Here is a 15,135-nt window from a genome sequence, read left to right on the forward strand (position 1 = left end):
CTTTTTTGAGGAATCAAACATTAAAAAAACATTATCTTGACACAAATTCGGGCATTTCAGTAGCGATATAACGTTTTCCAACAGACTTAAGTTCATAACAAAGTTGAAATCGGTACTTTGAATATTTTGAAAATCTCTATCAGCAATATTTAATTTTTTTGAAGAAGCAGAATGTGTGGCAGATTCAACAAAAGATAAAGTTTTCGTTTCTGAAGAAGGAATCTTTGTATATCTGTTTCCACGAAATTTTGCTTTTTTATTATTATATATTCTATTTGATAATTGTTTTCTCTTTGATCCAACCATATTATTTTTTAGTTTGAAAAGATTAAAGATCTACTATAGCATAAATAATAAAGCTTGAATGCAGCTTGAAACAAGAAGCGAATTACGTCAATTAAGCCATCATACTAAACTAATTAACAAGAAGTCGTTGCAGTCTCCAACTTTGCACTTAAAAAAGTTGACAAGGTAAGTTTTTTATGGCATTTTTATGGTTTAACTTGTTTCTGAAGCGCATAACAACGGAATAAACAAGGCGTTGCTAGGGGGTAAAATGAAAAACATTTTATACCGTTACATTTTAAACAAGTTTTAACATGTGAAGCTTTTTTTAATTTAAATAAATCAACTAAAAAATTGAAATCTGCGATAATTATATTGGTTAAATAACAAATGTAAAAAATAAACTTTTTTTTCACTTTTATTGGTGTACTACCACCTTAAAGGTCATTATAAAAGATCTTCTTGGACATGCATTTTAATAAGTTAATAATATCAAATTTAGCATTTGTTTGCACCAACAATACAATAATACAGTAATGATATTATTTGTGTTTTGTTTATTATTCACCAGAAGTCTCTATTAAATTTTTCATAAACAAAAACAAAATAAAATTTTAATTGACACCTTATAGGACTTTTCCAGTTACAGCCTTAATCTCAAATGCCTCTTTCATGACTTTCTATACTTCATTGATATTATAATATTATTTCCAGTCTTAAATTACAATGTATATTAGGAATACAATATTTAAAATACAAAGAACATTGTATTCTTTATACTTTCCTTAATTACAACCACCATGTTCTCAATTACATTTTACGATTTCTTAATTACAACTTTCATTTTCTCAACTACATCTGACGTAACTTAATTAGAACTTTTATCTTCTCAATTATATCTTACTTTTCCTAATTACATCATTCATCTTCTCAATTACATCTTGCTACTCTTAATTAAAACTTTCAAATTCACAATTAAATCCTGAAAAGGTGTAGTAAGAACAATCAATGTTAAACGCCATATCAAATTAGTAGAGACAACCAATGTTGAATATAGTATCAAAATAGTGAATGAGGCTCATGCGAGTATTTACTTATTTTCAATTAATCATTGTGACATTATCTTTAATAAATTAATACATTTGAATACCAACATGTAATTTAAAAAATCTTTTTATAAATATGGTTTTCTTAAAATTTGTTTCGTTTTATACTTTAGTAAACCTACCCTTGCATGTAATACTGTTGCATTTTTATTAACACCCTTTCTCTTTTTAAAAAAAGTAAAAAACAACTTTTATATATCAGGATATAAATATAATAATGATTACATCTTGTCATATAACTACATTATTTTTGAAAGTTGTGTAATCAATGGTGCAACAATAAAAAGAACTTGATGCAGTTAAAAGAAGTGGATTAAATTAATTTTTATAAGTTTTTAAACACAATACGAGCGTAACAAAATTGCAATTTTAAATCCAAAAAAATATCAAAAAGTATTCAATTAAACAAACTGGTTGTGTTTTATTTTGTCTTTATACAATTATAAAATCTTCCTGTTCAACACTTTTTTGAAGCTGGTAAGGAAGAATTATTCCGTTATAATACCGTATTTACGTTGTTACGTTTATAGTAAATTTACGTTAATTTAAATTAAAACATTTGTTTATGATGTTTAAACTAATCGTTATTAAAAGATTCTTTTTAGTATAATTTATTAAATATTTTTGAGGGGTTATATATACCCTCGTTATTTAATAACGAAGCTATATAAAACCCCTAAATGAATATTAGTGATAAAAAAATCCCGGTTAAAACAAACAAATAATGAAACTTCACTGCAATGTGTCTTTGCGTCTTAAATAAGAAAGAAACGGTTTATAAAACAACGATGTGACTTAATCACTATTATACTCATTTAAACCATCGTCATTTGAAGAGCACTGGTGACATTATATTGCCATAGTCTTCATAACTTTTCTCTTAAAATAATCTGCTTCTACTTTAATTGCGTTATTTTCATTCCTGTCTATAGCATTATGGCATTTTTCGAAACTTGTTTTTTATATGTTTTTTAAATAAGTATAAATATTATGTTAACTATATGTATAGTTTTTGTATATACTATTCTGTAATGGCAATATTTTTGTTAAAAAAATAATATAATATATCAAAAGTATAGTAATAAATAAAAATAAAAATAACTATAAACAATAAAATCTTTACACAGTTTTATAATTATATAATTTAAGGGATTAAGGTTTTTAAGGTTTTTAAAGTTTTAAAATATTTAAGTATAAATAAAAAGTTAAAATGTTAATAGAAATCTGCTAAAACTTAACAAAGAAAATCTAATTCTCAACCTTAAACCTTTTTCATTTTTAACCTTAACACTGATTTTTCATTTTTCCTATTTTTAAAAAAAAAACAACTCACTTGTACGGCAATTTAAGCTTATGTTTACATTCTTGACAAAGATTATAGAAAGTACTTCGAAGAGTTTTTTTAGCTGTGCAGCAATCAGGACAGAAGGTGTAGATCGTATTACTCGGCATACCATCTGGCACATTCCAAATGATTGGCACCACATCATTTTGGTCTAAAATAATAATATTTTTGAGTATTTAAAGAAAATACATCAACAAAGTACTTTAATTTTATCAACAAATTTAAAAATGAAATTTTATGTATTTAGTGTTTTTTTGGTTATTAAGGTGCTCCCAGAAGTCCTTATGCTCTTATTTCACAGCACCGCAAAAGAGCATTATGATATTAAACAATATTATTGAATATACTACTAAAATAATAATAATTATAATGATATACAAAAATTTTCACAACTTTTAATTGGATTTCTCCTAAACCGATTTTTACCGACTTTGATTTTTCCAGATCTGACATTAATCCACGACTGCAAAAGAGTAACGGACACTACTTCATTTTTTTGGAATAAAACAGACAAAAATTTTCTGAGCAGCAGTACTTCAAAACTTAATTAGTAGTTATAAAGTAAATTTCATAAATAAGGTAAGTTCATATTTTTTGTAAGTTAATGAGATTTGTCATTTTTGCACATTTGTCTTTTTATTGTCATGTATGAAGGTAAAAAAACAAATTTGGAAATAGTATTAAAAAAATGTATGATTTTTGCATTGGATATGGTTTCAAAGATCCCAACCTTTAATGTTTGAGAAAAAAATAATACAACTAAAAGTTTTTTGATAAAATGGAACATTTACTTTAACATGAAGGATCTTGCTAAATATTCTACAAATAATCCAAATAATGTTCAATATTTAATGGACTTAGTTATAATTTTATTGCGCTTAGTGATTATTGTTAGTTTCTCTGTTCTGTCTTGAATTTTTGCAAAGCAGACTTTTTTTAAAACTGAAAAAAAAAGCGCGTTTTATTAACAAATAAATAGCTCATTTTTAAATAGTGGCATTGTGCAATTTGATTTTGGTATTATTATTATTATTGTTACTACTATTATTGCTATTATCATTCATGTTAAACACCCAAATTTTGTTGTTGTTGTTGTTGTTGTTGTTATTCACCTCCTCAAGACCGAGAAGGCCACTACAGATGAGGAGGCTACTTAATAGTGGTTATAACCCTCTCTCAACTCTATAACTCCGAAACACGAAACTTGAGGTTGTTCCTGCGATGCGCGGAGAAACAAGTTGAGCGCGGTACTACCAGGGACGTTGTAAATTATAATCTTATATATATTAATATAAAAGTAAGGAAAATAAAGTTACATTAAAGATAAACGTAATATAAAGACTTGCGAGTTTTTATTTTTAACGTTTAGTTCAAAACATGATTATATGGAGATTTTTCTTCAAGCATTTTCTTAAAGATCGTTCTTTATTAACCTCGACTCAACAATATCAAATGCTATTTTATTTTTTTAAGCATTTTAAAAGATTTTAAAAGATTTTAAAATTATTCTAAGAAATTTTATTTTTCAACAGAAAAATAAAGTTTTGCTTGATTTGATATTTGATTGCTGATATATCCTGGATAGAAAATAAAGGATAAATGAAATAAAGTATGTTTTGAAACATTTTAGGAGTGACTTGCTTTCAACTTTATCAAGCATTTCCATTAATACTTATTTATTTTCACAATGCTCAAGTCCATACGTAAGTGTTAGAACAGCCGAAGTTTTACATTATTGGGCAATAGAGGTTTGATGAGCAAATGTATATATATATATATATATATATATATATATATATATATATATATATATATATATATATATATATATGTATGTATATGTATATATATATATATATACATATACATATACATATATATATATATTTATATATATATATATATATATATATATATATATATATATATATATATATATATATATATATATATATATATATGTATATATATATATATAAATAAGGAACATCACACCGATCTACCTCACTAACTAAAATTTCATTTTACGACATAAAATCAAAAGCACCAGCAAAAAAGAAATTTTTGTAGGAGTAATGAGAAAAATTTTAGGCCCAAAATAAGGCTTACGGGTCTTTTATCAACCAGAATTAGCCTGCTTGGTGTTAATGACCTAACAATTAATGATGAGACCTTACATCTCTTCAGAGTTTGGACGTACACCCACAAATTATTTAAAATTGAGGAACAATAAAGAGAAAGAGCAAAAACAATCTTTCTCTTAACAATAAAGTTTTTAAGGTTCTGATGTAATACCTTTATCTCATGTATAGAGAAAAATGGTATTTTTTTAGGGGTCTCACAAATTTACTTTTAAGTGTCAAAGACCCTATATTGTAGCTGTATTGCTCACATTATAAACCTATTCAAGTAAAAAGTGTAACAAGCGTTAAATTTAAGGAGATTCAAACGTTTTAGTGGAGATCTGTGTATCTACGGCCCCATATATGGTACAATGTACATGGGTTATTCATTTCTTAAATATTATAAATAGGACAACTTAAGTCAAAAAATATTTAAAATATCATTATATAAGCTAAGTTACTCAACGGATTGAAAGCACCAGTTTCTAAAATTTTACGTAATTTCACGTGTATTTACGTGAGGTTTCTAGGTTAAACTATTATTTAAAATTATATTTTACGGTATTAAGTAAAGTATGGTCAAAAATAATATTTTCAAATCCGGAAAAATGATTTTGAATTATTATTTTTAAATGTAAAAAAATGATTCAGAGAGTTAAAGTATATAAGAGACGGAAAACAAGTTTTGGTTTTAAAAAACAAGTTTGATTATAAGACCTTTGTAATACGTTATAGCAAACTCAAGGTTTATTTTTTGAATTGTCCAAATACAGTTCTTTTGTCTTCTTTTTGGCTACAATATCATTACAATGTCATTAGCTATACTTATGATGTTTAGTTTTTCAGTTTTTTGCTGTGTATATTTAATAGCATATACCAGTTTAGACGTAATTGATTCACGGTACTTCTTCACCAAGTTTTAAATTTTCGTAGTGTGCTGAATACTCTCTCGTTATTAGCGTTTGATGCTAATATCAAAAGATAAGTTGAATTTCCTGATTTCTACTCGCTTTTAGTTAATTAAAGATTGTTTTACATAAACACGAATTTAGTACCATGTTTTGATGACTTCTATATATTGTATTTAAAAAATTAAAACTCGTGTTCTAATTTTTCATAGAAATAATCGTATTGAATCGGCGCGCTTACAATAGCTGTCGGCATTTTCAGTTTTTCATTGTTTGACTGTAAAATATAATAACTAAATAATTTCTTTTGATGTTTAAAAATCACTTAAGAATATTTTCAAATTATTTTATTAATATAAAAAAGTTTACATATATTTTCAAATTCATTATAAATATATTTAATAAGAGGCACAGCAAAAACAAAAAAGTGGGGGACGAGGCAAAAGCGCCGTCTCCCACCAAACCCCCATCAATTCATGAAATTGAAACATGGAAAGCAAAAGAATTTAGGTAGCTATGGTTTTAATCAGGGTTTGCGTATTTTAATGAAATTCTTTCTCTTTCACATTAAAACAACTTTATGCTTCTTTCTATTGCAATAACGATTTGACAATCTGTTGCTAAGCAAAGGTTTGTGCCAAAAATATGCTGATTACACATAGTATATTATTTCTGTTTGTAATCCATGTTTATGAAATATAAAACACAAAAATGATTATATTTATTATGCATGGGCTTATATATTTGACACAAAATGCCAAAGTATATGGTCCCTTCGATAACATCACCTTTTCCTTTTGAAAAATACTTGTCATACATAAAGAAACATGATTGTAGCCTTCGTTTACTTTTGTATAAAATAGTTTAAACAAAATAAAAATAAAGTTTAAAAAAATTAGCTATTGAATTAAAAATAACAAAAAATCTGAATTAACCAATGGGTACACTTGTTGCAAAAGAACACTTTAAGGGTCTAGTTCTAAAATTAATGAGACTATGTGGTCAGTATAAGGAACTCTCGACGTATTCTAAACTTTGGAGTATCAAAATTACTGATGGAGATTATTAGTTATGGTTTGACTAATGGGAAAGTAATTGTTGCGCAGAATGTTATCAAAACAGGCGATCAGATATCTATTGTTTATAAACAATTTGAAGCACTTCAAAATACATTTTTGTATCTATTTAAAGTATATTAAAGATAACATTAGAAAAACTTCTCGAGTAATTAACTATTACATTGTTCGTGCTGAAATACAAAAAAAATGTCTCTATATCTATTGATAATGATTTTACTGTTATTCAGATGACGCAATGCTAACATTTATACAATAATGGTGGTACACTAGGGAAAAAAATAAACTGTTAAATATTGTATAAAATGTTTCGCTTTGATGAAAATTTGTTTTAATTAATTTTTTTTCATTTAAAAAGATATATTTAAAAACTCAATAAAAATCCATAATGGCGAAAAAAAGGAAAAAAAAAGGCATTATTTTAAAGGATAATATCTTGATCTAGTGAAAGATTTATTAATAAAAAATTTACACAGTGATAAAACATTGCTTAACCCCTGCGTTTTCAAAATTTTTCAAAATTTCTCTTTTTATAATAAATTAACTAAAAAGTTTGAAAACTCTACACTTCTTTAGTAGATTATGGCAATAAATTTTTATCTAACCAAATTTAAAAAAAAACGGTGAATCAATCGAATCATCAGTAGTAAATAAACATCTCCTGAAAGTTTTAGGTCATAAACTTGAATTTCACTCAAGTTGTCATGTTTTGACTTTTAAAAAAATGCTAAAAAACGTGTTTTGCAAAAAAAAGCAAAAAATAAAAAAGAGTACTCTCGACGTATTTCTAGTCGTATTTATAGTCCTTTCTAAGTGCTAAGACTGCTAAAAGCCATGTCGAGTAAATAAGAAAATTCCATTCTGTAACTTACTTTATTTTTAATCAAAACACGAGAAAAACAACATTAACAAACTGCTTTTGAAATCAAATTTTTTAGTTAGGAAAAATTAATTGAAACGAAACAGTTATCAAGTTTTTATGATTATTTTTAATACCGTTGACAGTAACTAGCTTCTTACCACTGGAACTAAATGGAGCAACTGATAAGGATGAGTAGAAGTTAAGTAATGAAAAGTAAAATAGTTTAATTTAGATGGCAATATTTCGTTTTTCTTTTAATTTATTTAGATAAACTCTTACTTCGCATAAATAAAATAAAAAAAGTAATTAAATGACAAAATTGTTTGTATTAGCATTTCCTATATATTAAATAAGGTTTGTGATTTCTTCCAGTTCTATTTAGACCAAGAATAACAAAAACAGTTCTTTCTTGATAACTTTATTATCTCACGTTTACTATTAACAAAACAAGTCCAGAAAGACTTCTAAAACAAGTGATCAACCTGTTGCTATAAGGTTGCTAGAGAGTTTTATACGACAGCGTGGCTCAAACCAGCCGGCACATCTGGTATTGCAAATAACGCATGCGTACCCTAAAATCGCTAGATTAAAATTAAATTAAACAAAAAGTCTTAATTTGATATATTTAACTTTTAATATTTATTATATTTGTCAACTTTCAGGTATACACGAAAAGCTCTATAAGGATTGAGTCTTCACATAGCTTTTGTGAAAAATGTAAAGTATTTTTAGAACGATATCTCTTCAAAAAAAAATATCGTTTTGCTAAAGCATTTCAAATATATCAATAATATTTTTATCAATTATAAATGCACTAAATTTCATTTAACTATTAATTAATATTGCATTAATTATTTATGCGTTAAATTAATAAATAATTTAATGCATTATTAATTAACGCAATAATAACTAATGCATCAATAATTAATGCATTAAAAATAAATGCATTATAAATTAATGCATTAAAAATTAATGCATTAAAAATTAATGCATTAAAAATTAATGCATTAAAAATTAATGCATTAAAAATTAATGCATTAAAAATTAATGCATTAATGATTAATACATTAATAATTTAATTGTTATTAATATTGTACCATATATTATTAAGTTATAAGAAGAGATATTGTCCAGATATAGCTCATAGTTATCATTTGTTATTAATAATAGCATATGGTTGTTGTGATAGTGCTTTAATGCATTAATAATTAATGTATTAATATTAATTATTAATACATTAATTATTAATGCATTAAAGCACTATCACAATTACCATATGCTATTATCAATAACAAATGATAATTGTAAACTCTATCTGGACAATATCTCTTCTTAAAACTTAATAATATATGACATAATAATAACAAATTATATAATATAAAATCAGATCAATTTAACATGACTTTATATTATATAATTTGTTTTTAATATTATATCTCATACTATTAAGTTATAAGAAAAGATATCGTTCAGATAAAGCTCACAATTATCATGTATTATTAAAAGCATATGGTAATTATGTGATAGTACTTTTATATATCATCTATTAATTGCATTATTGAATGATGTAACCATTTACACATCAGTGCAAACTGTATCGGAGATATATCTGTTAAAACTAGAAGTATAGATAGAAAAAATATATTTTTACTTCCGGTAAATATACTATTGTTGTTGCTGTTTTTGTTATTGTTGTAGAAATACCTCTATAATAGAGTCTATTACAGTTTGCACTCATATGTCGATTTATGAAATGTTTTAGCAAAACGGTTTATATTGTTTTGCTAATGCACTATTACATATATCAACATATCAATGCAAACAGTACTGGAAATATATCTATTATCATATATATGCAATAATAGATGTAACTCTAGTACAGTTTCTGCTGATTCGTTGTCAAGTTTATTAAATTAACTGTTACCTGAAGATCTCTCGTTACCAGAAAACAAGTAGAACAATTAAATTATTTCTTTGTAAAGTGGATATATATTAGATGATAGATAAAATAGGGTATCAAATATGGTTAATTTATCCTGAGATTTCGACTTCATTGATACTGATTATGAATGCAAACTAATGTATATCAGGCACAATTCAACAAGAGATGCAATAAACAATAAACTGCTATTTCTAATGCATTCCGGAAATTTTAAAAAATGTAATATTTCAAAGGATGTCCAAGCATTGACTAGATTTTATCCAAACTCGAAATCTATGGTATAAGAAGAGCCTTTTTATCCATTTTAGAGCTACTTTTATCTATAACTCATGAAAAATTTGTAACTTAAAGTTTCATATTGCTGATGATTTAAGTACTATCGTTGTTCTTTAAATACTACATTTTCTCCTAAATTTGAAATCTGTATTTAAGAAAACATAATAAAAAATGTGAAATATAATTCACATTTAGCTTAATGACAAAATTAACAAACTCTTGAATTTTTAATGAAACAAATACTTTTTATGTAAAAATAAAAAATATTGTGAAGTAATTGAAACACTACTTAATGGAAACACTACTTAATGGAAACACTACTTAATGGAAACACTACTTAATGAGGAAGAACAAAAGTGCCTGCTTAGAGTTACAAGCAATATACTCACAATTTCTTAACATCAATTTTCTAACTTAAAATAAACTTTTTTAATTATAAATCATTACCTTTTGTTTTCAATTTTATAAATTTATTTATTCCTATTAATTTGGAGATAAAGGTTTCACTAATTTATTATTGTTTTGTAGTTTCTATAAATAAGCAAGATCTTTCACTCTAATTCAAATATATTGTATTTACTCGATTAAAAAAAACGTTTTTATATAACTAGTGTATAGATATAAAAAAATTAAAGTATAAAATTATAATTATTTTATAATTCAAAATAAGCTCACTAATTCAGATTTACATTTAAGTTGTAGTTTAAATTTATGTATTTATTGTAGTTATGTGAAGGTTGTTATGGAAATGCATAATATTAGAGCTACTATTGATAAAAATTGTATTAAACAAACAAAAATTTGATTTTTTATGTTGTTATTAATCTTTGTTTTTACCTACCCTGTCATTTAATGTTACACAAAAGTTCTTCGGTGTATTTCTTATTAATGACAGCAAAAAAAGCAAAAGACAAAAAATACAGAAAGAAGTATACAAACAAAGAATACAGAAAGAGCAGCAAGAAATGCAGAAAGTACCACATCCTTATAAACTCTAAAAATTTCAATTAGGTTAGTCAAAACTAACCCAATTGAGTATATTCTGAGGTTATAAAGAAATTTTCTTAAATAAAATTAATTTAAAATACATTATTATTATGTTATAGAAACAATATTACATATGTGCAAATATATATATTGAACACTGCACAAGTTGATTTAATAAAATCTTGATGTATAAATTTGTTGTTGTCTTTGTAAGAGCCAATGCGTGTGCGCATTTATGTATACAAGTATTAGAAACACGTTTCGGACGCGTGTGTGTGACCATTTTTATATGCGTCTGAAACGTATTTTTAATAAGAATTCTACTAGGTAAAATGGCTAACATATATTCGTAATAAAACACGTATTCTGGAAAGTTATAAATGCACATTTAATACCAAGAAACCATCGTATGAAAAATAGCTAATTACAGTCATTTATGCGTCTTTTAAAGATTTTCTGAAGGGAGTTACTAATGCGTGTTTGACACGATAAAATATCTAACATATATACCATAAAGATGCGTATTCAAAAAAGTTTCCAATGTGCATTTACAACTTTGTGTGCCTGCTTGGAAGTAGGGCAAAATTAGGCTATATATTAAAAAAAGAAACTCATAGGTTTTTCAAAAAGGTCAACTTATACAATCAATCTTTTATAAAATTAAAAAAAAAAAAAATCAAAATTTTTATTTTGTCTTTTGTCTTTCTGATGAATTACCTGTAATTATATTTTTTATATAAAATGATTCTTAAAATTATACTTGTATTTATGAATTGTGATAATAATTTCCGTAAAATTTCTGCAAACTTTACGGAAACTTCCTTCGTTAGTTATATTTCAGTATAACTTTTTTTTTTTAAATAAAGTTTGTTTTAAAACTTATTCTACTTTTTATTATAGAACAACCCATTTTGTACACATACATGTTACAAGCGAACTTTTTTAAATATGAGATCCTTGAATGAAAAAGATTTTAAAATGTGACCGGTGTCACTTAATTTTTAAGTTTTGTCAAGTGTCATGTTGTTCGACGTAATAGACCTTCATATAAAAAAAAAAAAAAAATTATTTGTTACTTTTCGATTATTTTTTACCAGTAGAAAGAAAATCAAATAAATTTTAAAAGTTATATAAAAAAGATGTGCTGACAATTTTTACTTCATTCGATATAAAGCGTTATATATATATTAGATATAACTATAAATATATATATATATATTAGATATATATTAGATATATATATATATATATATATAGATATAGCATTAGATATAAAGCGTTATATACTTACCCGGGGATCAATTTTAGAAGTTACCACTAGATAGAACATTTTTCGTAAATAAAGTAAAGTGAAAATAATTGAGATGGTACCTATATTAAAGTTGAAATTGTATAATTATACAAACATTATTATATGTAAATTATGTTATAATGTTTACAATTTATAATGTTTAAATAAAAGAAAAAGGACCCCGGAAAATATTTTATTGATTATAATATGTCAATTAAACTTGTTACACAAATATAGTTAATGACATATTTTAAATGAAAAGCTTTACATATTACAAGATTTCATCTTAGATTTAAAATTCTACAAATATTTCATCTTAGATTTAAAATTCTACAAAAATTTTGAAATATTTGTTAAAAGTAACGTGCTTACAAGCTAATATTTAATAGTAGACTATATAATTAAATTTCGTCTTCTAAACCTTTTGGTAGTCTACATTATTATTTAAACATCTGTAAAACTTGCACATATCAGTGCAGACAAGGTTATTTTTTATATATTAACACCTTTTATTAATGCAGTTTTTTTAGGGTGGAATGCAAGAAGCGAACTTGAGTCAAGTTCGACTTGAGCTTTACATTGTAACCAATAGCGGCAGAGTATGGGTTTTCCCCTCAAAAAATACTCTGCTGCTGTTGGTTACAATGTAAAGTTCAAGTCGAACTTGACTCAAGTTCGCTTCTTGCATTCCACCCTTACAACGACAAACGCTCCAACTGATAAGTATTTTTGGTGCTAGAAGAATAAAGGTCATTATGGGTCAAAAGATCTGTTGCTTAAATCGTGTGGCCGTGGCGCAGTGGTTAGAACACATGCTTTATAATCTGAAGATCCAGGCTCGAAACGAGTTAAGGACATATTTTTGCGTCACTGTAAGGAAGGAGGCGTGAACTTCTTGGTTAAATGCACTGTGACAAGACCGTCAGGTCTTCTTGGGGCACCTAAATAACAGAAAAAAAAAAAAAAAAAATTCCAAGCATGCTCTACAAACCATGGTAGATACTGTATGGGGATGTTAGAGCACTAAACATTCAAAGTGACTACGGAATTATATGTGGTACTTAAGGACATTCGTTATTGATGGAAGTTCTGCAACGTCATACTGGTATTTAGAAAAAACAAAAACAAATCAACGAAGCTGTAAAAGACTATAATCATCTTGAGTTTGTTTTTTGTAATCGTAGACTCTAGCAAAAAAACGTTTGATGTTATTTATTGTATATGGATTAGGTAAAGCTTCCGATCGATTTTATAGTTTTTTTTTTTTACACTTATTTTTGTTCATTTGCAATTCAAGTTCGCTGTTTAAAAAACTTATATGCATTCAAAAATAAAAAAATTACAAAGATATAGGCGAAAAAAGATATTTAAAGGAATAAAAATTAAATATTACAACTTTTCATAAAGTAACAGTGTTTAGTTAGAAAACAAAAGTTTATCATCAAGAATCGCTGTGTGGCAATAATGTTTTTACACTATTAAGTTTTTGACGATAATAAAAAAGTGTAATATAAAATGAACAGTATTAAGAACAAAAAAACTCTCAAAGTTGATATTAAAATAAAAATGCATAAAGTAAATTAAAAGAAATCATTAATAAGATTTATATACTCCTTTTTTTTTTTTTTTTTTTTATGGTTATTTTTTATGGTTTTTTTTTTTTAAATTTTAAATAACATTTAATAAGTTTTTTCAAATTAAAAAACTTATTAAATGTTATTTCAAAAGTTATTATAATGTCAACAAATTTTACATAGTTGTCTAAAAAAATTTAATTTATTTTTTAAACAACAAGATACTGAACCAACCTTACTAAACATACAATATGTTTAGTGACGTTGGTTAAGTAACTCCGTTCAGTAACACTGCCCAGAATAAATTCTTCTCTATGACTTGAAGTCATAAATTTAGCTTCATAACATATTTGATTTTCGAGATCTAAATTATAAGAAATAAAAACTAATTTTATTACTTTGTCATTCGATAGTCAAGTGCCGGATTTACGGTGGGGCCCCTACGCCATCTTGATGCGGAAGATCATTCACTTAGAAGAGTTCTGGGCTGTGAATTCCAAAAAATGTTTTTTAAAAACAAAATTTCAAAAACTTCTGTTTGAAATAACCTAGCAAAGTTTTCCTTTTATAAATTTTTTTCATTGGATAAGATTTCGTTCTTGATTAAAGTGTTTTCAACAATCTAGTCGTCAATATTGTTTGTTTGTTTGGTTTATTTATGATCAACAAAATTTACAAGTTATTCACAAAGAGCGGCACATTAGGCATCTCTATAATGAAAATATAATTTTTAAGATTTCAGATAAAGTTAAGACTCCAAAAGCAAAGTAATTTCATATTTAAAATTGTTCAGGTTCTTTGAGTCCACCGCATTTTAGGTAGTAACAACACGGTTAGTGAGGGAATTATTTCTTTCTGCACAGTTTCATACAAACTATGCTTTCAGTTGTTTTGTCTGTCCACGAGGTTGGAGACTATACATTTAAGACTTAGTGTTTTATTGAAGGTGAGGGACTGAGAAATTAACTTTTTTGCTGGTGATATTGTGTACCTTTTTTAAGTTAGTTCTTGATAGTCTCTTGATAGTAAGGCAAGTGTTTGAAGATGAAAGTATGTTTTGCAGCTTGCTTTAAAACTTTTTCGAGCTTGCCTAATTCTTTTTCTGGAAATGGTGGCTTGTACTGCAAATTCTATATGCAGGTGAACGTATGAAGTATACAGTGGGCGCCATAATGCTAAACTTCGACCTTAAAAAGTTTTCTTGAGCTTGCCAAGCCTTCTGTTGCCAGCTGATGTAGGTAACCTGTATTCAAAATCAAAATCTATTTTAATTTTAATAGTCGATAAAAGATTGACTACTAAATGATTTTTAACTTCCGTACTTGTTGATGGAAACGATAAAATTTAACTAGCAGTTTTG

General features: G+C 25.9%; 1 protein-coding gene across 4 annotated transcripts in view; it reads right to left on the reverse strand.

The window, feature by feature from the left end:
• Positions 1-15,135, reverse strand: part of LOC136074922 (uncharacterized) — a 70,645-nt gene that overhangs the window by 21,206 nt on the left and 34,304 nt on the right. For 3 of the 4 annotated variants that reach the window (XM_065787131.1, XM_065787132.1, XM_065787130.1), the window contains exon 5: positions 2,725-2,887. In XM_065787131.1, the coding sequence (XP_065643203.1) occupies positions 2,725-2,887 (163 nt within the window). Of the gene's footprint in view, positions 1-2,724; positions 2,888-12,201; positions 12,282-15,135 lie in introns of all 4 variants that reach the window. The other variant, XM_065787133.1, reaches the window with a different exon arrangement.

This window comes from Hydra vulgaris, chromosome 01, assembly GCF_038396675.1.
Source record: "Hydra vulgaris chromosome 01, alternate assembly HydraT2T_AEP".
Classification (NCBI taxonomy): Eukaryota; Metazoa; Cnidaria; class Hydrozoa; order Anthoathecata; family Hydridae; genus Hydra; species Hydra vulgaris.